The sequence below is a fragment of the Drosophila mojavensis genome, unplaced genomic scaffold (assembly GCF_018153725.1).
Source record: "Drosophila mojavensis isolate 15081-1352.22 unplaced genomic scaffold, ASM1815372v1 contig_136, whole genome shotgun sequence".
Lineage (NCBI taxonomy): Eukaryota > Metazoa > Arthropoda > Insecta > Diptera > Drosophilidae > Drosophila > Drosophila mojavensis.
Window position 1 is genome coordinate 22,125,441 of NW_025318667.1, and position 23,716 is coordinate 22,149,156.

Consider the following 23,716-nt stretch of genomic DNA (forward strand, 5'->3'; position numbering starts at 1 on the left):
CGCCAACATTAAACTAAGCCGGAGAGAGAGAGTGTGTGAGCGAGAGGGTGACGAAGAGAGCGCGCGTGTTGCGGCCCACAACGAACAGAGTATAGCGAGCAGCAACATCAACAGCAGCAACAGCAACAGCAGCAACGGCAGCAGCAACGGCAACAGCAACAGCAACAGCAGCCGGCAAGCGACCGGCCCGAGATGCTGCGAACGTTCAGTAACGGACAAACGTTTGCCAGGTGAACAACGAAGCCGACGCAAGGCGAACGAAGAGCGAACGAATTCGAGTCGTGTTTATTGTCTGTGTATTTGTTGTCGTGTTTTTGTTGCTGTTGTTGTTTTGGCAGTGGCAGTGGCAGTGCTCGTGCTTTGGCGCTCAGCCCACGCGCGTATGTGTGTCGTATAAATTTTGTTGGTATTTTTTTTTTGTTTTGGTTTCGCTATTGGTGTAGCAACATTTTGCGGCCAGCAGCAGCAGCCGCAGCAGCCTCCGCAACATGCAGTGGTGAAATTGGCCGAGACCAAATAACGAAACGAAGCGAAGCTGAAGCAGCAGCAGCAGCAGCAGCAGCAGAAACTCAACACGAGCAACAAATCATTTGGCTTGCTGTCGTCTGTTTGTCGCCTCGCCTGCAGGATACGCGACGAGGACGTGAACAAAACAGAACAACGCTGGCCGTTGACCGAGTTGCATCGCAATCGCATCGGTCTCTTCCCTCAGCAGAGGAGCGCTACTAAAGCCATAGCTGAACAAGTGCCAGAAAGAGATACAGATAGTGAGAGAGAAAGAGAGAGAGAGAGAGAGAGAGAGAGGGAGTGTGTTTGTGTAGTAGTGAGTGGGAATCAAGCAGCAGACAGTGGCAAGAGAAACCGAAATTGAAATCGGAAATCGTAAATCGGAGCGGCAGCTGTTGCATGCGGCCGCCGTGCCAGACTCAGTGACGCCGCCGCTCAGCGTCCGCGTGCCGCGTGCTGCGTGTCTTTGCGTGTTTTTGTTGTTTTTTTGTTTTGTGCTTACACCGTTCGCCCATTGATCCTCGCGAGTGACAGAGACACATACACTGCAAGAAGATTACAGCCACAAAGAGTGTGAAACAGCCAAAGAAGAGTGAACGAGTGAGCAAGAGAGCTAAAGAGAAAGATATATAAAGTGAGCAAAGGTGAGAGGGAGAATTGGAATCTGCATTTCGCTTAGCTAAAGACCCTAAGATGATGTTGCTGCTGCAATTGGCCGCGCTGCTCGCCTGCCTGGCCCATGCCGCCGCCGGCGTCAGCATCAACGCCAACGATCCATGCTACTTCGAGGGCAAGCCGCGCAAGTGCCTGCCGAGCTTTGTGAACGCCGCCTACGGCAATCCGGTGCAGGCGTCCAGCGTCTGTGGAGCCCAGCAGCCGGAGCGCTTCTGTGAGCTGCAGCGCGATGGCAGCGCAGGCGAGTGCCGCGTATGCGACAAGTCGGAGCATCGCTACGGTCCCGCCGCCCTGACAGACCTCAACAATCCGAGCAACGTGACCTGCTGGCGTTCGGGCAGCGTCAATGTGCCCCACGATCCGGACACTGCGCCGCCGGACAATGTCACCCTGACCCTGTCGCTGGGCAAGAAATACGAGCTCACCTACATTTCGCTTTCGTTCTGCCCCAAATCACCGCGCCCCGATTCCTTGGCCATCTACAAGAGCTCCGACTTTGGCCAGACCTGGCAGCCCTTCCAGTTCTACAGCTCGCAGTGCCAGAAGTTTTACGGCCGGGCGGATCGTGCCAAGATCAGCAAGTTCAATGAGCAGGAGGCGCGCTGCATGAACTCGCAACACGATGCAGCCAGCGGTGGCGCCGCACAGCGTTTCGCCTTCAACACCCTGGAGGGCCGTCCGTCGGCCAACGATTTGGACTCGTCGCTGGTGCTACAGGATTGGGTAACGGCTACGGATATCCGTGTGGTCTTCCATCGCCTGGAGCTGCCGCCGCAGTTGCTGCTAAGCCGCGAACGGGCCAAGGGCAATGCGAATAGCTTCAGTGACGAGATGACCGCCAGCCAGGAGGAGGAGCTGGATGGCCATGAGCTGGATGAGCAGGATGAGTACGATTACAATCTGCATGACAACGACAGTGCCGGCTACGATCAGGAGGAGTACGAAGAGCCCAAAAAGCATCTCGAGCTCGACGACGAACTGCATCTGGACTATGCCAACGATGGCGAGAGCAAGCGCCAGTCCAAGCACAAGAGCAGCCTCTACGAGAAGCACTTCCAGGGCAAATTGACTGTCAGCACTCCGATGCCATTGCCCCCAGCACCGGCCAAGACCACGCCTCCAGCTAAATCATCAACATCCACACAGTCGGGCACATCGGATGCCGCTGCCGCCGCCGCAGGAGTCGCTGGTGCCGCTGCCGTTGCCATGCAACAGATGCTGTCTGTGTCGCAGCATTACGCCGTCTCCGATTTCGCAGTGGGCGGTCGCTGCAAGTGCAATGGCCACGCCTCTGAATGCATTGCCACCAGCACTGGGTCGAGCAGCGCCCTGCATGCCGACGCTGACGATGGCCAGGACGACGACAATATTCCCACGTCCCTGCACAGCCACTTCGGACGCACTCCGTCCGGCCTGCAGCTGAGCGCCAAGCTGGCCATGACCTGCGCCTGCAAGCACAACACCGCCGGACCCGAGTGCGAGCGCTGCAAACCCTTCTACTTCGATCGGCCCTGGGGACGGGCTACCGACAACGATGCCAACGAATGCAAAAGTGAGTCAAGCTATCTATCTAAATGACATACATACCCATACATACATATATACGTACATATATCTATATAGTGATAAATATAAAAGATTCCCCAACAGTTCCATAAAAAAAAAATGCTTTTGCAACGTTATACTACTTGCCATAAAAGCAAATATATCCTCACTCTGCCATATGCTACGTGACATATATACACACATCCATATGCGAGTATATATGTATATTACGTATTCCCCAATGCTGCATAAAAAATATGCTGCTGCTAATATCAATAAAAGCATATCCCAAGGTGTATATACAATTCGACCATATAATCTATATATACTTGAATCTATATACTATACAACTCAGACTTAAGCATTATACACATTTCTCATATGTAGAGTTATTGTAGTATATTATATTATACATATATCATAATGATATAATATCTATGTCAAATATAAGCCTAGCTCTTTTTCGTTTTTCATTGAAAACCTAGGCTTTATTTGAATATTATGAATCAATGCATTTTAATCTGATAAAATAACAATAAAATGTTTTGAAAGCAAGGGACTCAATATATGAAAAAAAAAAAAAAATACAAATCAATTTAATTTTCATTAATTAAATATTAACTTTAGTTAGAAGTAGGAGGCTTTATGGAGCAGCGGCAGTGCGTATGAGTTTTACGGCTTAGTTTTGCTTCAGACTCACAGTCTTAAAGACTAAATCTTGATGTTTATATTTTTTCAAAGCAAGTTCGTATAGTGATAAGAATTTTGTACTTTTTATTTATTTATTTATTTTTTTGAATGTGTAGAAACAATTATTTTAAATAGCTCTCTTCTATATAGCTCATTTCAATAAAAATAATAAAAATCTTATCACCATAGGAGTTTGCTTATATAGTATTTCTGGTTTTTATCGCAGATCACATTGTCGCGTATTATTTAAAACTAAATTTGCCTTAGTAAAGAAAAAATAAAACAAGGATGAGGCTTCTGAAAATAAAAAAAGGAAAATGGGGCATTGATATAAAAAGTGGAGCTGGATGTATACAAAATTGAAAAAAAAAAAAAAAAAAAAAACAAGTTAGAGTGCGCCAGTCTAGACTGCTCAAACACGAGAATTCTTCGAAGAACTAATACTCCAACCATTCTTCAGCTTCAGCAAACTCACTCTATAATCGATGATATTCAGTTAAAAATTTTTATATATGCTGATAGAACTCAGAGCTAAAACCTAATTACATTTTAAATATTTATATAAATATTTTTGTAGCTTGCATAATTGAAATTTATTTTTAGCAAACTCAAACCTCAACCCAACTAGGCTAGGCAAATATCAAAACTCAAAGAGCAATTTTTTATTATGGCTGTTCCAATCAGTCGAGCAACTCATTTGGCAGCTGCATTTGATGAAATATTTCATTTGTTATAGTTACAAATATTATGAATATGAAATGGGCATAAGCTGCTAAGTGGGTCAATATGATTCTACGATATTTGTGTATTTATTTGGTCGAATGATGCGTAAAATGCGTAAAAATATGTAAAATATTTCTCCATTTGAACACATATCAAAATTCAATTAAATGCAATTAGTTGCTATTTATGCATTTTTTTTACAAATATTTTCTGGATGGCAGCACTCAAAAACAAATTAAGAGAAATATAAATATTGATAACAAATATTGAACAAAATTCGTGATATAGGAAAAATGTAATTAAAATTGCTAAAAATATTTAATAAAAAATCAATTGGGTTTGTTTAAACAATGTCAAAGGTATAAGTTCAAGAATCTATATATATATTTTTGCTCTAAGTAGATTGAGCTAAACACACACGCACACACGTTAAAGTTGAAAATTCTTTATAGCTGGCATTCACTGTCGCCTCGGTGGGACATTCGTGTGCTCTGTTGTTGGCCCCGTCGAGTGGCGTTTTCAATTGCGTCCATTGTGCGGCCGGGTCCACTCCTGAAGCGCAATGAACTCAATTCAATGCATTGCCATGGAGCGCATTCGATTGCCCAATGGCCATAGCCTCCGATTGCCAATGCCAGTCGCCAGGGCTCGACGACGTCATCGGCATTCTTCTCTTTGCATTTTTGGTGCTTAATTCAACACTTGGACGGCGCATTTGAATGCCTCGACGTGCCACTCCAGCTCCTCCAACTTCACTAACTTCTCCAGCTCCTCCAACTCCTCCAGCATTCAGTTCGTTTACCAATCGAATCGATTCCAATCGAATCGTAGCAATGTGCAACGATCTCCCTCAGCTACGTTGGCATATTTGTTGTCAAAGTCAGCGGGTCATTTATGCCATCGTCGGTGTTGTCGTCGTTCTCGTCGTCATCATCATCATCATCATCATCATCATTATTATCATCATTATCATTATCATTATCTTGATTTTGAGCAGCCGGCGAGCTGTGTCCACATTGGTTCAAACCAATTATTTGTGTTCTCCTGCTTTTGGCTCAGCATTGTCCGCACCTTGCGCAGAGTGGAAGACGATGTGAGAGAGGGAGAGCCAGAGGAAGACTGACAGCCAGCAACACCCCCAATGCACACCCTATACACCTTATCCGTGGCTATTTGACTGTCTGCCGCTCGCCTCCACAGAGAGTCATAAATTACTAACGATTAACTTTTTGTGGGCCGACGACGACGACGACGACGACGTCCTCTCCATCCAGAATTAATCAAGGAAACAAATGCTCAGCGTGCGACGTCAAGTTAGGGCGACGCTCGCTGACATTACATTGCGGGTCAACCCCATAACGGCAAACGCAGTCAAAGGTCAGCGTCGTAGTCTCTGCTTATTTATGGTCCTATGTACCGAAATCTCCTGGGCAATTGACATTGGCCGTGAGCCACACAGATTTGACCAACTCAATATATTTAGTGCAAAATATAATAAATCTATAGACATATATCAATTTAAATATATAGTATGTCTACCAGGCAAAGGCAGCTGTGGAAGGCTACATGAGGCCATAGTCCACATTCCAGATTTAGACTAACTTCCGCTGTTTTATGTCTAAAATTCCTCTCAAGCCTTCAGTCGACACCATGAAGAGCGAAAGTATTGAATCAGAACAGTTTAGATGGGTTCCAAGGATTCGTTAAACGTTATCGATCCCCTTCCATAAAATCGATTAACATCTGTATCAAAAATCAGCAATTTTTTGTTTTTTGTTTTTTTTTTCCGATTTTTATGAAATTGATATAATTTTATTAAGATTTTATACGAGTTTAAAAAAGTACTGTTTATAAACATTGGTAGGTATTGTCCAGTCGTGCATGCCCAACTATTGCGCACTTAATCATTTCTTAAACTGACTTTACCTAGAGTTTTTGCCTTACCCAGACCAACAGAACTTTCCTCGACCCAAACTTTTTACCATGCATAAAACAAATCTTGATAATTGCTAAAAGTCTTCTTCGTGAAGATTAAGAGACAATTAAAAATTATCTCTGATTAGAAATCATTAATTAGCAAAGCAATTAATATAATCGAATGTGTGTGTGCCAAGCTAGAATTTTGTATATTTGCAGCTTTTATGGGCAGGATTCGGTGACTGGGCAAAACAATTATCCATGCAAATTTATTGCAGTTGATGTTTTTCGTTAACGTTCCATTTAACTGGCGCTCGGTAGCCGTTTGATTAGCATAGAAATCTAGCGGCTCTCACTGCTAAAAGGAGAACATAAAATTAATTTAACGCACAAGTCGCTGCGATTTGATTGCGAGATTAAAGGCTTTAATATGAATTTACTTTCTTTTTTTTCTCATAACCATTGCGCCTAGAGGGCAGCTTAGCTTGCCTAGGAAAGTCGCACTCGCACTCGTATTCGCATTCCCATCCGCATTCTCATTCCTTTCCCATTCGCTTCCCGACAAGAAACAAAAAATGAAAAAAAAAAAAAAAATACGGAAACAAACAAACTCGAAGCGCCGGCAAAGGCAAGTGATAAAAATATTTATGTCGAGCAAAGTTAACAGCGACGTCTGCCCTGTTTTGGTCCGGGCCATCCATTATTTGAAGTACCAGGACCCAGACCCTGTCATCCTGCTCCTCCTCCTCCTCTTTAACTGACCAGCTGCCCATGAAAGCTTCGGCAAGATTTACGCGAAACAGAGCTGAGCAAATATTGAAAGAGGAATCGCTCTACGATTGCTACCTGCAATCGTGCGGCTTATCTCGAGGCCTACCCCAAAATTAAATATATTTATATATAAAAAAAAACCCAACCTGAGCCAGAGCCAGAGCCAAACCCAAAGTCCCGGACTGCGAGTGCCATGCGATGCGACCCGTTTCCGACTCATTGAGTCGCACATTAATATTTAGATTTGCTTTATTCGCCAGCAATTTGTTTCGATTTCGTTATGGAAGCGCACAGTGGCCCAAAATTGCTCAAAATATATGGCATATACATTTATTTTTTATTATAATTCGTTTACTTGCTTATAAAAATTTATAGATATATAATTTAAGAGATGTATATATAAAATAATAAGAGCTCATATTATTTTTGGCAATATTATTTTTATTTAATAATAGAAAAATAAATTCTAATAAATGTTATACTGAATAATATTTAAAATCTTTTATTACATATTAGTTTATAGAGCTTTATTCTTTTTAATTTGAAATATATCTGATATTGTTGAGTCACAAGGGAGCTAAATATATGCAAGTATAATAATTTTTGTTCTCTTGGAAAGTAAGGGAGCTAAATTCAGATGTGCTCGACTAGCATATACCTACATATACCAATAATACTTAAAATGTATTTAAAATATATTTGAAATATTTAAAATTGGATTTTCTAAAGGATATCTAATATAAAGATGAAGGGATATCTAAGAAAAAAGAATTTTTTAAATTTGCGAAAATATCAACTATGTGGAAGATTTTACTAAAGCCAAATATTTGTATACCCTGAACCCATTGAAAATGAGAAATCAGGGTATAATGGTTTTCTTTGATATATTTTTTTAGGTACCTACATATGTATATACAAAATAAGTTTGAGCTTAGCTCTTAAAAAATACTCGAGGTATTTTTTAAAATGGTAGTTTGATATTATATTTAGATATGTATATAATATATTTCTTTATATATTTATATGCATTTCATTAATGAGAAATAAGTTATTCATAATTCAAAGTTGAAAGTTGATCAAATTCAAATTAGCTTTTTGCCCATATGAACTGAATGCCGAATAGGGCTCTACTTCAATATAATTTGAGTCAAGCTGCTCAAAAATAATTAACATACACCTTATAGTACTAAATAAATTTAATATATTTTAATATATATTTTTAGAGTAATGTGAAAATTTGCAAATTAATAGCACTTTGAAATTTATTTTTCGTAATGCGCCCAGGCTATACAAATAAAAGAATTAATTTGGAATATATGTATATAGACAAATTGATATCAGCATTTGGTAGTTTACAAATATAATTAAAAGCAAATAGTTTCTTAAAATATGTTTGATATCACTTTTTGTATAGCTTATTTGCTGCTGCTGCTGCTGTATTTACCTGTCTATTTGGGCAGGGCTGAATCAAATTGTGGTCCACTGCTACAATCGGGTTGTTTGGGCTGCTGAGCCGTTGGCTGTTGGGCTGATGGGCGTGGGCATGTTGCGCGATACTACTTTTGGTCTCTGGGGCCGAATGAAGCGCATCTAATGCGCGCCATCTGTTAAATTTTCACTTTTTCAGACTTTTTGGCAGCGGCTGCTGCAATCGAAGTGGGAAATGCCAAATGGGAAATGGAAACAGTGAGCGCAGGCCAAACATAGGCCAAGGGGCATTGTTTGTCGCCCCCATAGAGAATTTTATTTCTTTATTACATTTATTTGTGTGTAAGTACATAAGTGTGTGTGTGTGTTTGTGTGTGTGTTCACCGTTTACGGGGGTGGATGAGGCGAGGCGAGGCTAGAGGGGTGCGGCTTGAACTAATTCGCGGCATTTACATTGCAATCTCATGCCATGCTCTCATCCCGGTTAATCCCGACAGCTGTGCGCATTTTGCATGCCCACAAATGGACAATGGACAACGGGATAGCTGTACGGCGGAACAATGGAATGGGCCAAGCGTTTATAGCTGAAAACGTTTTTAGTTTGGCCAATTTCTGTTTATTTTTCTTTTTATGATTTCCTTTGGCTCTCCTGACTTGCAACAAATCGCGCGATTGCTCAGAGCCATCGGAGCTATCGGAGCCAGCAGAGCGAGCAGCTGGCAGTTAAGTTGTTGCACATATGCAACAAGAATCATTGCGGCTCTTATGTCTGGGGCAGGATTCGTGAGCAGGAGGCGGCAGGAGGCGGCCACCGAGTTGGGTGGAGTTGCGCGAATGAATCGCTTGGAATATAAAAACAAAATGCAACGCTTTATTTTGCAACCGCAACAATGTGGCTCTATTGTGGGCGGGGCTGGGGGTGGCACTGTAAAAAAATGCTGGCAGCTTTGCTGTGGTTACATTTTGTTGCTGTTTGTTGGCGTCGCGCCTGAAAGTATGCTGAAAAAGCGTTATATAAAAAATAGCATAGCGCAAAAAACTAGACAGAGGCACAGAGCGATAAGCGACAGAGAGATAGAGAAAGGCAAAGAGAGGGAGAGGAGAGAGGGAGGGCGAGTGTGAGAGTTAGTGGGTAGTTGATGATATCCTTGCATTGAGTTTGGGCATGCATAATGAGTGTCCTTTGTGCGCGACTCGACTTAATTCAACTACAATCGACTCCAACCCCAAGTGCAGACTGTACTTTATTTGTGTTGTGCTAGGGAATGTGTGTCCCTCTCTCTCTCTCTCTCTCTTTCTCTCTTGCACTCTCTCTCTCTGTGTGTATGTGTAAGGGACAATATTATGAGCGTGATTTGTTGTTTTTGTCTAAAGCATGAAAGGAATTTCAGCTCAAAGGCTACAAAAAAATGCCACAGCTAAACTACAAAAGGAATTTTAATTAGTCCAACGCAGTTGAATATATTCAATTATGCACAGCTCTACAAATATTTGAATGGAATTCTATTTTCAACAAATTTTAGAATGTTGATAGCATATGAAAATAATGTATTTACAATTATATACTTTGTGGCAGTTGATATAGAAAAATTTGGTGAGCAGTGCAATTATTTGGCCTGAAATATACTCAATAAATAGCTGGAGTGTGTGGCCAATTGCAATTGCTAGCCAAATTTCTCTATCCATCTGGAACCCCTGCAGAGTTAGACACATGAAATATTCTTTTATAGCAAGCGAACCTCAAATTTTGTTTGGAATAAATAATAAAATATTATAACACATATTTAATATATTTATGAAATAGATGTATAGGGAGCTAGAGAAAGAGGCAGAGAGATAGGGAGTCTGAATCAGCCGTTTTGTCCAATTCTGCTGAAATATATTATATAGATATTTATTTACTTTTTTACAGTAGAATGCCGATAATTCGAATTTGTAAGGGCAACAGTTTTTTTTTTTTTTTTTTTTCGATTTACACAAAAATTTAAATTATCGAGAATTATTAGAACGAATTTATTTCGATTTTTAATTCAGCGGAGTACAAATTATCGAGACTCGACTGTATTTCGTTTCATTGTGGAATATAAATTTGATTTTGGCCTTCCGCATGTTATGTGTGATTTGTTGGTGATTTTGTCTTAGTATGTCAGAGCTGATGCCTTCTACTAGCTAAATTGCTCTATGTTTATTAAACCTAATAGACAAATTCATATACTAGCTATCTTCTAGTCCAGCATAGCCCAAGCTTGTCCACAAATACAACTTATATTCTATTGCTTTGAATATTTCTTCAACTCTATCAAAGCTCTACATTATTTATATTATTTCAATGCAAGCACAGAGAAGTTTAAAAAAAAAATTAAAATAATGTCAATTTTTTCCTAGTCAAATTTGTCCTGACAAGAAATCAGTTGCTCTACCTGAATCTATAAAAACCTTTCTAGCATAAGGACTCTTTTAAATTAAATAAAATGAGGAATCTAATCATGTTTGAAGTACTTCCTAGTTGAACATATCCTCCTCCTCCTCCTTGTCACTCCCCCTTGCTTCATTTTGTGCACTGTGGCCAACAAATGCTGTTGGTTTACATTGCTAAGCGTGCTTGAGACTCACATTTGTTCACTTGACTTTTATATATATATATATGTATATCGTTTATGTGTGCGCTCTTTCAATATATTTATAGTATATCCATTTGAGTGGATTTCTGATCTGCCGGCTGCTTCGGGCTGGGCAATGTGGTTCCCACGTTGCCTTTAGCCAACGTCACTGGATGCAGCGCCGTGGCATCAAAACCACGCAATTTGCAACACTTTTAACACTTGCACGGCTCAATGAAGTGCAACGGCAACCGAACACCCAGCACCCAGCCCCCAAATCCGCAGCTTCCTGCCGTTGCCGCAAGCCCACCTCTTTGTACATGCCACAGCAAAGCCCAAGTCAAAGCAAAGCGTAAAAACCCCAAAGCGTAGAAAAAATAAAAATAAAACGAGAACGAAAAGGAATTAAACGAAAATGTAAAAAAAAAAAAAAAAATAGAAACGGAAACGGAATCTGAAAAAGCTTTGGAAGCTAGAGCTGCGACTGCTGCTGCTGCAGCTGCAGCTACTGTTGCATATTGTTGTTGCATTCAAGCTAACGTGGCCGCATGATTTTGCGGTCTATGCTCCAACACCTACCAGCAGCGCCTAGCCGCCCAACCGCACGCCCCGCTCTATTATACCTGCTGCTACTGCTCTTACTGCTCTCTCTCTCTCTCTCACTCTATATGCTCTCTGCGTAATCGAATCTCTGCTTTGGCCCTTTTTGCTGGTTGGCTTTATTTGCCTGGCTTTTCATTCATTCGCAGTCAGTGCAACGCTTTCGCGCGCCCATTGCCACTGACTACGTGCCGCAGTTTTTAACTGCCTTTTAGCTACGGCAATCTAACGTCGGGTCAGGCTGGGTCTGGCCTGGCTTACTGACCCTGCTGACCACACGTAATTCAAATGGCTTCAAATTGCAGAGCGCTCAGTGCAACCGGCGCCCTCTACAGCGCAGCGCAGCTCAGCACAGCACAGGCCCGCCCCGCCTACTGCCTAATGGCAACGCCTTAATCCTCGAGCATAAAGTGTTTTTGTTAAAAGAGGCCATCAATTTGTCGCCCATTAAAAATGGGCATAGCAAATTATAAACTAACCAAAATTCCAATTGGAAGTAATTAACGCCTTGTACACATGTGTGTGTGTGTGTGTGTGTGTGTGTGTGTGTGTGTGTGTGCGTCTGTGTTGGGGTCGAGCAGTTCAGACAGGGGACAAATCGCTGCAACTTATTTACAAACAACAACCAGCTAAGGTCAGACTTCAATGTGACGAAGAATGAATGCTCTAAAATAAATAAAAATATAATCTATATCAAATATAGATATTTGATATATATATAAATAAAATATATGTATCTCAATATATAAAATCTCTTTAAATTTCAAATTTATTGATATATATATTTAATATTTTTTATTTTTTTTTTCAAAAATATTATTAAGATAAATCAAAGTTCTATGTAATTATTTCCTTGCCATTTTTATTGAATATGATTTACAATATAAATAATATTTTTGAGAAAAAAAAAATAAAAAAATAAATAAATAAATATATCAATAAATTTGGAATTTAAAGATATTTTGTATATTTCAATATTTTATTTATTTATTTATTTATTTTTTTATATATATATATTAAATATTTTTGTATATATTAAATAACTAAATATTCAGCTTGCTTCTTCTTTATATGAGGATGCTGGCAGGAATAATCTTTTTATATGTGGGAGTTATAAAAAAAAAATATATTGATAATAGATAAATTTTCAATTTTAACTAACAACAAATTTGGATTTCGTAAAATAAATTTCAACAGATGTAAAATTTTTGCCTGGAAAAAATATTACGAATTAATGAGCGAAACAAAATGAATGAATTTTTTAAGAATGAACAAACTTTTGCCAGAAGCTAGCACTTTATATTATTATTATAATTATAATTATATTTTTATTTTTATAAATATTGAGATTTTCGAACGCAGCTCGACTGCATATGCACAAATATTTAGATATACAAATATACCTAAATTAGAGCTCAAATCAAAGCAACAAATATCTTGCCAAAGGCTTAACTAGATAGAGATATGTGTTACATATGACTTAATAGATCTGATATACCCTTGAGCAAGTGCATGCCGAAAGACTAGCAAATGCTGACAGCGCGGCCCCAAATGAATTTGTTGTTGGAACCCTGCTGCTTAGAACTGAGCGCTGAAGTGTGTGGCGATTGGAGTGTGGGGGCATGGGGTGGAAGGAGCGCTATACAGTAGCAAACAAACATATAAACACACACACTCTCTGGCAGATAGACAGGCGCACATACCAGAGAGATGAAAAGACATAAAATGTTAAGCACATTTCGGCTGCTATTTTACAGTCTGTGGCAGCGAGCGCCGTCTCGCACACCTCAGCCAACAGCGCTCATCTATTTTTCTTCATTAACTAACACACACACTTGCACACATATCACACACTCACACACACAAATGTGCACGACAAATGCTTTAATAGTTTTTCCGTGCCTTAAATTTATATGAATTTAAAAACATTTTGTGGCCAAATGCAACGAAGTGTTAGCTGCTGATAGCTCAAAGCGTTAAAGTGCTAGCGCTAGATGGGGCTGGGGGTGGTGCTGTTGGGTGACGGAGGGCCGGTGGGTGCTGCTGCCGGAGTTAGTTATAGGGGCAGTTCTATATGCTAAACAACGACAGAGAGCCACGGAGCCACGGAGCCATGGAGCCTTGGCCTGCTGCGTCTCGCCCTCGCTCGATTACTATGAAAATTACTTTTAAATGAAGTTTTTTCCGGCCAGAGCAGACATAATGGGGCATATTGGTTTGTAACTAGATAAATTGTGGAGTTAGTGGAGTTACATTTGGCTCAAACTTTAATTCGTTGCTTTATGGAGAGGTGCTAAATATTTAACTGAATTTTCCCATGAATTTTCAGCTTATTTTGGCAGCACTTTATTTTTTAGGGGTTTTAAAGTTAAATTAAATTATTATATAATCTTAATTATAATTATTATATAGTCTTATTTATAATTATAACTTATAATAATTATTATAAGTCTTAAAAAATATATTTTCTCTATTTCTCTTATATCAATGCCGGCTGTAAAAAATGGTTTTATATTTTCTCTATTTCTCCTATATAAATGCCTACATCAATGAATTTGTAGCTCCTTAAGCAGTATGTTTTTAAGTGTTAGTCATTTTTTTTAGAGGCTTTAGAGTTTCTTGTTGAAGTAAAGCCCAAAATTCGTATACAGTAAAAAGTTAAAAAAAAAAAAAATAGTTTTCTTTTTTTCGCAATTTTTCTTATACACAGTGTAAAATTGTTTTATATTTTCACAAAAAAAAAAAAATAATAATAATAATAATAAAATAAAATAAATAAATAAATAAGTAATAAATAAATAAAATAAAAATAAATATTTAAAACTACTTCTCCTGATAGATACTTCTTCTTTAGATATTTCAAAGCCTTTTGATAGAAGATTATCAGCTGATATAAAAATCTCACGCATAGCTATATATCTTTTGCCAATATCTTGAACTTTACTTGCTTTCTGTATAAAGTCTCTATTACCTAGCTGAACTCCTAGATTTTTTAGAGCTTACCATTTCTTCATTATATTTTTCCCTACTGCTCCTATATAGATAATTTCTTGAGGTATCTTGGTCATGGTCAGGTTACCATTCCTACTTGTGGTATGCTACAAATGGCATAGAGTAAAAACTGAGAGATTTGCAGCAATTTTTAAGCTGCTCTGTTTATGGCCTTAATCGCATACATATGTATGCAGTTGTTGTAGTTGTTGTTGTGGCAGTGTCTTGTTGTTGAAATTGTTGCTTTTGGGCTTACAGTTACTGGTACAAAAGTAACACAGTAACACTGTCAATGGGAAGCACGGTCTATCTCTATCACAAATGAGCGTCGAGCACATGAGAGTGATACGAGGGGTGGGGGTCGAGTCCAAAGGGTAGCAGCAGCTTAAGGGCTGCTTGTCTGGACCACATTACTGAAAAATTGATAAATCTCGCATTTGGTTTTGGCCAACTGCCTGTGTGTTGGTCAACTGCATTTGGCCACAGCTACAGCTCCAGCTCCAGCTCCAGCTCCAGCCAGACGCCAGGCCAAATGTGTGCCCCACGCATACCGAAGCGACGGCGTCGAAAAGCAACAACAACAACAACAACAGCCAGAGCAAGAGCAGCAGCAACAGCAGAGAGTGCAGCAATTACAACAAGAGATCAACGACGAGAGGCACCCAAAAGGAAGGAAGAAAGCGAATGCCATGGAGCATGGAGCAAAGGGAGGCGTGGGTAGTGAGAGGGAGAAATGGGGGGAATGGAACAGAAACTGGTGCACGATATGACTTCAACATAAGTCAACACTAATTGCAATTTGCTGCTAAGCACACACTCACACACACACAGATATGCACACACACACGCGCACACACACTGATGCACAATTGTGGTGTGTGGAAGAGGGCAAAACGTAAGTAAGTAAAAGGCTGGCGCACAATAAAACAAAAGCAACACAAAAACAAATGCAATCTGTGTGCGCCGCATATGGATGTATGTGTGTGTATGCATAGTTAGTTGTTCTTGTTAACGTTGTTGTTGTTGTTGTTGGTTCTTAGTTGTTGCTGCGGCGGCATCGGCGTCCGCGCTTGCATAGATTTGAGATGCCATGAATGAAACGAGTGAATGCAAAAAACAGTGTGTATGTGTGAGTGTGTGTGTGAGTGTGTATGCGTAAATGTGTTTGCGCGTGTGTTTGTGTGCATAAGTAAGACACATTTGCAATTTAATTTGCATAGCTCAATGCAAACAGTGCAGAAAATGACTGCAAAGTGCAAATACCCTAACAAATCTGTCATCAAATTAAAATGGATCCCTTCCGAAATACATATTATTGAAAGTGTGGGATATACGTAGTTGTATTACCTAAGGCTAGAATCTCTCTATGAGAGAGTTTAATTTGCAGTGGATCAATCCATAAGTCAGCTATGAAGCAGTCCTCCATCAGTGAGCCATGAATCAATCAATCAATCAGAACAGCCGCTCAGCACTTAACCAGTCCATGAGCCATTCAATTATCTGTTAGGCAAGCATTCAATCAATCAAAATCCAATATCCTCCCATTGTTCAATCAATCTATCTATCAGTCAGCATTGGGTCAACTAATCAGCTAGCCAATCAATCAGATCAGCAACTAATCAGATCATCAGTCAATCAGTAACTCAGTCGGTCAATCAACTCATCTGTCATTCAGTAAACCAGCCTGTCAATCATTCATCCAACAGTCATTTATGAGTTAATCATCAATCAATTAATTTACCCAGTATGCTAACAATTTATCATTATAACAGTCCATCAATGTTCTGATCAGTCAGTTGATCATTCACTCAATACAGATTTTTCTCAGAGAGCATTCAAGAGTCGATCACTTGCCACATTACCTGTACTTGCAACGGGCCGAGCGCTCCTTTGGGCCATTCTGGCAAAGACACAAAACAAAAGCAGTGAAAATAAGAAACCAACAAAATAAATGCAAGAAATAAATAAAAACAGGGAAAAGCATGTAAAACAAAACGTTGAGAACGATGCGAAACAAAACAAACAAAATGTTTGGCCAGCAACAGGGAGAGAGAGATAGAGAGGAGGAGAGGGAGGAAGAGACAGAGGGAAATATATTAAAGCGAAATACTTGGAAGATAAACAAAAACCAAGAAAATAAAATTTAAGTTGAGTGTAGACTCGATAGGAAATAAGTAAATAAATAAAATTTAAATATGTAAAATGACAACGACGATTAAATACACTATTTATCGACGCAGGTATAAGTAGTAGAACGGGTATAAGTATGTGTATAAGTTGGAGTTTAAGAGTGAAGATAAGTGAAAGTATGAGTATGATAGTATGAGTATGAGTATGAGTATGAGTATGGGTATGAGTATGAGTATGAGTATGAGTATGAGTATGAGTATGAGTATGAGTATGAGTATGAGTATGAGTATGAGTATGAGTATGAATAGGGACATAATAATTATAAGGGTAAATATAAAATAAATATAAATATAAGTATAAATTTAAATATGAGTATGAGTATGCGTATGATGATTAGGAGTATTAGTATAATAATATATTAGTATATAGTATAAAGTATAATATAAGTACAAGAATGAGAAGAACTAAATTACATATCACATACTATACATTCATTATATAGCTGTAAGTATATGTATAGTTTGTACTCAAACCTAATTTTAACTTACAATGTAAAATTGTATAGCTAACGTAAATTATAGAGTGCTGGCTGCTGGGGCCTTCGACTCTCTTGTTATGATTATATTTGGCTTACAATTTTTGTTTGGGCTAATATACTCTACCAATTGCCCGAGTAGCTCTGAGATATTTGATACTATTTATGCAGAAGCAAAACAAACAACAAAATGGGGCGTGTCATCTGCCAGATTACGGAACATGAGTGTATGCAAATTCGTATATGTAAATTGATGTGTGTTAAATCTAATTTGGCCACCAAAGCGAGACTAATAAATTATACGAATAAAGCCAAGTTTTGTTTTCGTTGTCGCTGTTGTTGTTGTTGTTGTTGCTTTAACCAAAAGCATAAAATTACAATTTGAATTTAATAAGAAAACATTTGGCAACTAATTGGAGCAGCCTCCAAAAAAACAACCCAGCCTAAAAAAAAAAAAAAAAAAAAAACATTGTCCAAAAAAGGCGAAATTGCTTTGAAGTCTGCTGTCTGTGCCCATAAACTGCGAACTAGTCCAGGGGCATGCTATATAGAGGGTGGACCACAGGAGGTGGGGGAGCATGGGATGGCGGAGAAGGAGGCGGAGGAGCTGCAGAAGGGGAGAGAAGTGCTCGGCGTCTTTCTTGTGCCGCAGCTGTTGTCGGACAAATTATAAAACCAAAAGAGCCATAAAACATGACTAAAGTAGATGACTGTGGCGGCGACTTCCCCCACACACACCAACACACACACACACACACACAGACACACACACATACACATACAGCATAAACGGAATCGGAGACCAAAGCAACGCGTGAATGTCCAGCCACAAATTCGCGTGTGAGAGGGGCGGGAATGCGGCGAGACGAGGCGAGGCGAGGCGCCCACCTTCAGACAGATTTCTCATGTTGTTGTTGTTGTTGTTGCTGTTGCTGTTGCCTTTGCTGTTAAGCGGCTTGCGGTCAACAACGTAGACAAGATCGAAACTGCCAAAAAGAAAACGAAAACGCGCTAAAAGAAACAAATGAAAGGCTTAAATGCCAAGTAATTGTCAGGGTAATACCCTGTAATTGTTTAGAGATATGCAAAATAGGCAAAGCAGAAATGAAAACAAAAAAATTCGTTAAGACAGTCAAAAATTGATTTTATATTATATTATTATACTCTATTATATTATCAAATATTATATAATAATATTTATATTCAGTTAGCAGCGCCCTGGCATACCCGCTTTGGCTAGCTAACATTTTAATAGGGTACAAAAAACAACTGCAAAAAGAACGCACAAAACAAAAGTCAAGAGCGGCAAACATGAAGTAGTCGAAGAAGAAGTAGAGAAGAGAAGAAGCAGGAGCCGAGGCAAAACATGACCAACTCTACGGCTGAGCCCTCAGCGTAAGAGGAGTAGCTGACGAAAGGGGCGTGGCCAGTGCCAGTGCCAGTGCCAGTGCCAAACGATGCTGTCGTGATGCGCCGCAGTTGGCGCAAAATGCTTGCGCAAATTAAATAGTAATTGCTTGAGAAAGTCAGCAGCAGCAGCACCAAGCGTGTGTGTGTGTGTGTGTGTGTATGTGTGTATGTGTGTATGGGTGTGGGGTATCCAGTATTGTAAGCTTGTTAGCTGTAAGTCAAAAAGTCATCAGTGTGTTAAACGTCAAGAGTCAAACCAGGGCTGGGGAACAGTTCAAATGGTAAATTTGTAGTGAAAATGTCAAGCTTAAAGCTTGGAAAATTGAAAATGAATTTTAATAAAACACACACACACACACAAAAGAAAAAAAATTATGAAATGAAATTATGTATCAGCGCGTCAGACAATGACTAACTAATTGACGAGTTCATTAACTTCCAAATGAATATATTAACACACACACACACACACACTAAAGCACACACCGACACACACACAACAAAAGGCGGGCAATTTAATTTTAAACTGTCGCTAATAACTTTTACCAGGCGCTTGGCCGATAAACTAATGAAGGCTTAAATGATGTATGGTTCGGCCATTTATTGAGTGCTTGACAACTAATGAGTGCCATTGCCGTTGACGGTGCTGGTAGTGCGGGAGCAGCAGCGGGCGGTGCTGCTGCCTGCTGCCTGGCAATAAAATGCAGCTAATTAAAATGTGTGTAAAAAAAAAAACACACACACACACACACACACATGCACGCCTGCACTCTGGGCAAGTGTTAAATATTTAACACAATATGTAAATGCAATTTTCCAACGTTTCGGTATTGGTTCTCTGGCCTCTGGTTCATAATCATTTTTCCAACATAATTTATGATCACAAAAGGCAGCAGCCAAAGAAAAGAAGTGAAAACAAAAAAATACAACAATACAAAAAAAAAAAAAATAACAATACAGTTTATAAATAGTTAAGCTGTGGCTAGACGACTCGCTGAATACTCTTTCAACAGATTTTAGCTTTTGTTTTACTTTTTTTTTTTTAGTTTATTTCATCAGCTAAAAGTCACTTTTGTGAACTTTATAAGATTTAAATTTTATATATGCAATTCTAGACTTTCTAGAGAACATATAAATATTATAAGGCTATAGATTTAGAAAATTGATTGAATAAATATTAGGGAAGAATTGACTTAATAAATAGAAGAATTGACTTGGCTAAAATATTTTTTTTTTTTTCAAATTACAAATTTTTAATCAGATTTTTTTTTTTAAATTCAAAAAAAATATATAGATAAAAAAATTATTATTATTATACAAAATAAATTTTTTATTAATAAATATGTATTATAATATTATATATACATATATATATATATATATATATACTTAGCTGCGTATATATCGAGCTTTTTATATTAGCTCAATAGTTAGCACATCAAAAGTCGGTATATATACCCTATATAGTTGGCTCACACCGCTGGCCGCTGGGTATGCTAATGAGCAAGAGCCATAAACAATAAAATGCACTAATAAAATCTCTCACGCATATTGGACTTCATTGAAATGCTGAACAGCTGATTTGCTGCTGTTTTTGTTGTTATAGCTGCAACAAATTATGCAATATTTAAAACTCATACATGTACACACACACACATACACACAGACGGATTTACCACTGCAAAAAACAAACAAAAAAAAAAAAAAAAAGTGAAAAAACATTTATTTGAAATACTTAAATGAAATGCAAATGTTGCGTGCTGCTTTTAATTGTACATTTATTGAGCCTGCCCCAATCGCCGTTTCAGGTTATTTATTATTTTTAACACAAATTCTCGCGCACAGAGTGTGAAAGAGCATATTGGCTTTTGCATATTTACATACATAATTTGCGTTTATTGCTTGGAAGCTGCAAATATAGAAGGGCATAGAGTCTGGGCTTAAATTAGCTTTTTGTTGATTGGTTATGCCCACATGGAGGCGTGGCAGAACGGAAAATACAAAAACTGTGGCCATAAAAACTCGCATGTATATTTAATATATGTATATACTCCTGTATTGGGAAATCAAATTTATAGAGATTGAACTAGAGTCTAGCTAAAATCCAGCTAGAATTTTAAAGTTGGTTCAGTTATAATACTCTCCATCATTAAAATTAAATATTATTTTATATATAATATTATTAAATATTAACAATTTTTCTGTTCTGTGAACCAGCATTGAGCAGTCGCATAGACTCGTCTGCACTTGTATTTAATTTAGCTTTTATATTTTTTGTTTTCTCTTTTGTTTTTTCTGCCAATTTTATTTATTTTTTCGCAACCATTTCGCATGCATTGTGCACATTTGTTGGCCAATAATTATTGGCTAGCCTCTAATTGTCAACTTTTTGTTTTCAAATTTTCCATCATCATCAAATTTGACGGCGGCGCAAAATGTTGACAGAATAGCCTAAAGCTACAATGCCAAAACGTGATACGATTTCCATTTTAATATGCCAATGGCCACAGACATCAGATCTAAAAATAGACGCGCGTACCATGACCAAAACTGACTAAAACTAATGCAAATATATAGGAATAATATTGTACTAATAATAATATTTTGACTACTTTTGCTACTATTGACATATTTATTCATATATATGCAAAACTTTGCTTGAGTTTGGTTTAGTTTAAAGAAAGTTTGCTAAGGCAATAGCTTCAAGCAGCTCATAGATAATATACTATAATATACTACAGTAGAATTCCAATAATTCGAAAAGGCAAAGGGATAATTTTTTTTTTCTTTCGTCGATTTACACAGAAATTCAAATTATTGAGAATTATTTAGAACGAATTTCTTTCGATTTTCGATTTAGCGAGCTACGAATTATCCAGACTCGACTGTATAATGTAGTATAGCTTTTTAGGGTATCTTCTAGTACATATTTCCAATAAGTTTTATACTTTATACCTATAATGCCTTTGCTTTGAAGTCTCTTGAAATTAACTTTAATACGATAAAAGTCTCACATTTGCGCATATAATAATTCCAATTATACTTAATTTCTAAAATGATTATTAGCATGGCATGCACGACTACTTAAAAGCGAATAGCTACTAACTAGTTAAATAGCAGTGGCCTTCAGACAAGATAATATGGGCATACGAATATCTAACTAAATTTATATAATGGGCAATAATATAATATAATTATATATGTATAATTATGGGTAGATGTGTGAATAAATTTTTGCATTCTCTTAACTTTACAACACTGTTTAGTAGTATAGAAAATATAAGTCCACCATAGTAAAAACCATTGATTCCCACAACTAAAGCTCTTCCGCTTACAGCTCATCAATTTCTCTTTCTGTCGCATATTCGAGTCTTTCGCAACACTTAACCAATCAGATATTAATGCATGCATTCATTTCATATTTAGAGCTAATAACTAAATTCTAATCACTTAGCCAATCAAGTGCACTGAGCCGAAAGGCAAACAAAAAGCTAATTTGAATTCAATAATTTTAAATTACTTTTATGCAGTGTTGTGTAATGCATTTTGATGTTTAGCAAACACTTCATTGCAATTACAATAAGCAACAACAACAACAATGTGAATGTGCTTATTGCAATGCAATAACTTCGATTCGGTCCTTGGTCGTTGGTCCTTGAAATGAATCTATCAATTGGCGCAATGATGCCATTAAAATTAATGCGCTTAACATTCGCTTTGATGAGCATTACATTTCAGTTTCCTCTTTCTCGTATATAAACCATAATACAACAGTTGCTGCTGCTGCTTCTGCTGCTGCTGCTGATTGGCAGCTCTGGCTCGTGGCTCGTTGCTCTTGGCTCCTGGACTGCAATTTATGTTGGATAATTAAATCGAATGCAGTTTTAAGCTCTGCACGAAATATGTGTGTGCAATCAATTTAAGCGTCAACTTAATTATCTACATTTTTTATCACATTTCTCTCTCTCTGTCTGTCTTTAAATTTTTTAAATGCGGCGTATACGTATTATTTATTTTAGCTGCAAGCATCGAAACTAAAAACAAATGCGGGCACACATTGTTGATTTATAAAGAAACGAAGTGTATATACAGTAAACATACATAGATATATACTTTATATGTATGTATATACACACATACCCATTCACATTCTCAACTCACTTTGCAGTCGCATCTCAACTCCCTCGACAACTCTCTTTCACCTCCATCTCGTACAAATCTCTGTTCTGAGGCGGTTCCCTAACAAAGCTATAAAACGTCTAATTATAAATGATTAAAATATTCAAATTGTTAGCTCGAAACACTTTAGCTGTTGCGACCTTCATTTAATAGCTTGGCTAATGAGAGCGGGCGGCAACTTTTAAGTGGATATAAAACTTTCATTACAATTGGCTTGGTTTAAAGGCTCAAAGCATTTGGCTGCTAAGTATTATATAGATTACGGAAATATATATGAGGCCGGGTCAGTTTAAATTAGAGGCTGATCAGAATAAAATTTTAAATAATCGATAAATGAACACATCAACTAAAAATCGATGTTAAACTGTTCTTAAAAAATTAAAATTTGTTCCTTTGTATTAAAGTGATATATATATATATATATTCTGGGACTATATAAGAGACTAGATAAATTTTTTTTGTAATAATCGATACATGTTTGCAACAACAGGAAATCGATAAACATACTTATAATCGGTTTGACTTTAAAGTTTCAAAAGAACTTCGGCCTCTTCTGTAGGCTAGATGAGCATTCTTTGGGCTCATATATTTAATCTACAGATCAAATCTGTTAAAGGTTATCGATAATTGTATACCCTAACAGAAAATCGATATCTGTGTATAATCAGCTGACGCTTATTTATAAATCAAATTTATTTAAAAATTATCTATAGATATTCTCAATAACAGAAAATCGATTACAATCTCTTTCATATGTCAATTATTTAAGACTAAAGATAAAGATTCGATATATAATACATATATCGATAATTCAGAATATATTCTGATAAGCTATAAATATGTCACCCTTTACGTAAAGATCTGTCAACCTTCAACCCATTCAAACTCCATTTAAACTCGATGCAAACTCTATTTAAACTCACCTTTGCCTCTTTGCTCATTGATGCCGTCAAAGTTGATTCGAAAAGTTGCTTACTTTCGCCAATAAGTTGCTGCAGTGAGAGTATTTGTCAAT

At 38.0% G+C, this 23,716-nt stretch overlaps 1 protein-coding gene across 1 annotated transcript in view; it reads left to right on the forward strand.

The window, feature by feature from the left end:
* The first annotated feature begins 205 nt into the window (after nt 1-205).
* Nucleotides 206-23,716, forward strand: part of LOC6584465 (netrin-B) — a 78,850-nt gene continuing 55,339 nt past the window's right edge. Inside the window, exon 1 of the mRNA XM_015161546.3 lies at nt 206-2,734. Coding sequence (XP_015017032.1) covers nt 1,201-2,734 — 1,534 coding nt within the window. The 5' untranslated portion in view covers nt 206-1,200. The remainder of the gene's footprint in view (nt 2,735-23,716) is intronic.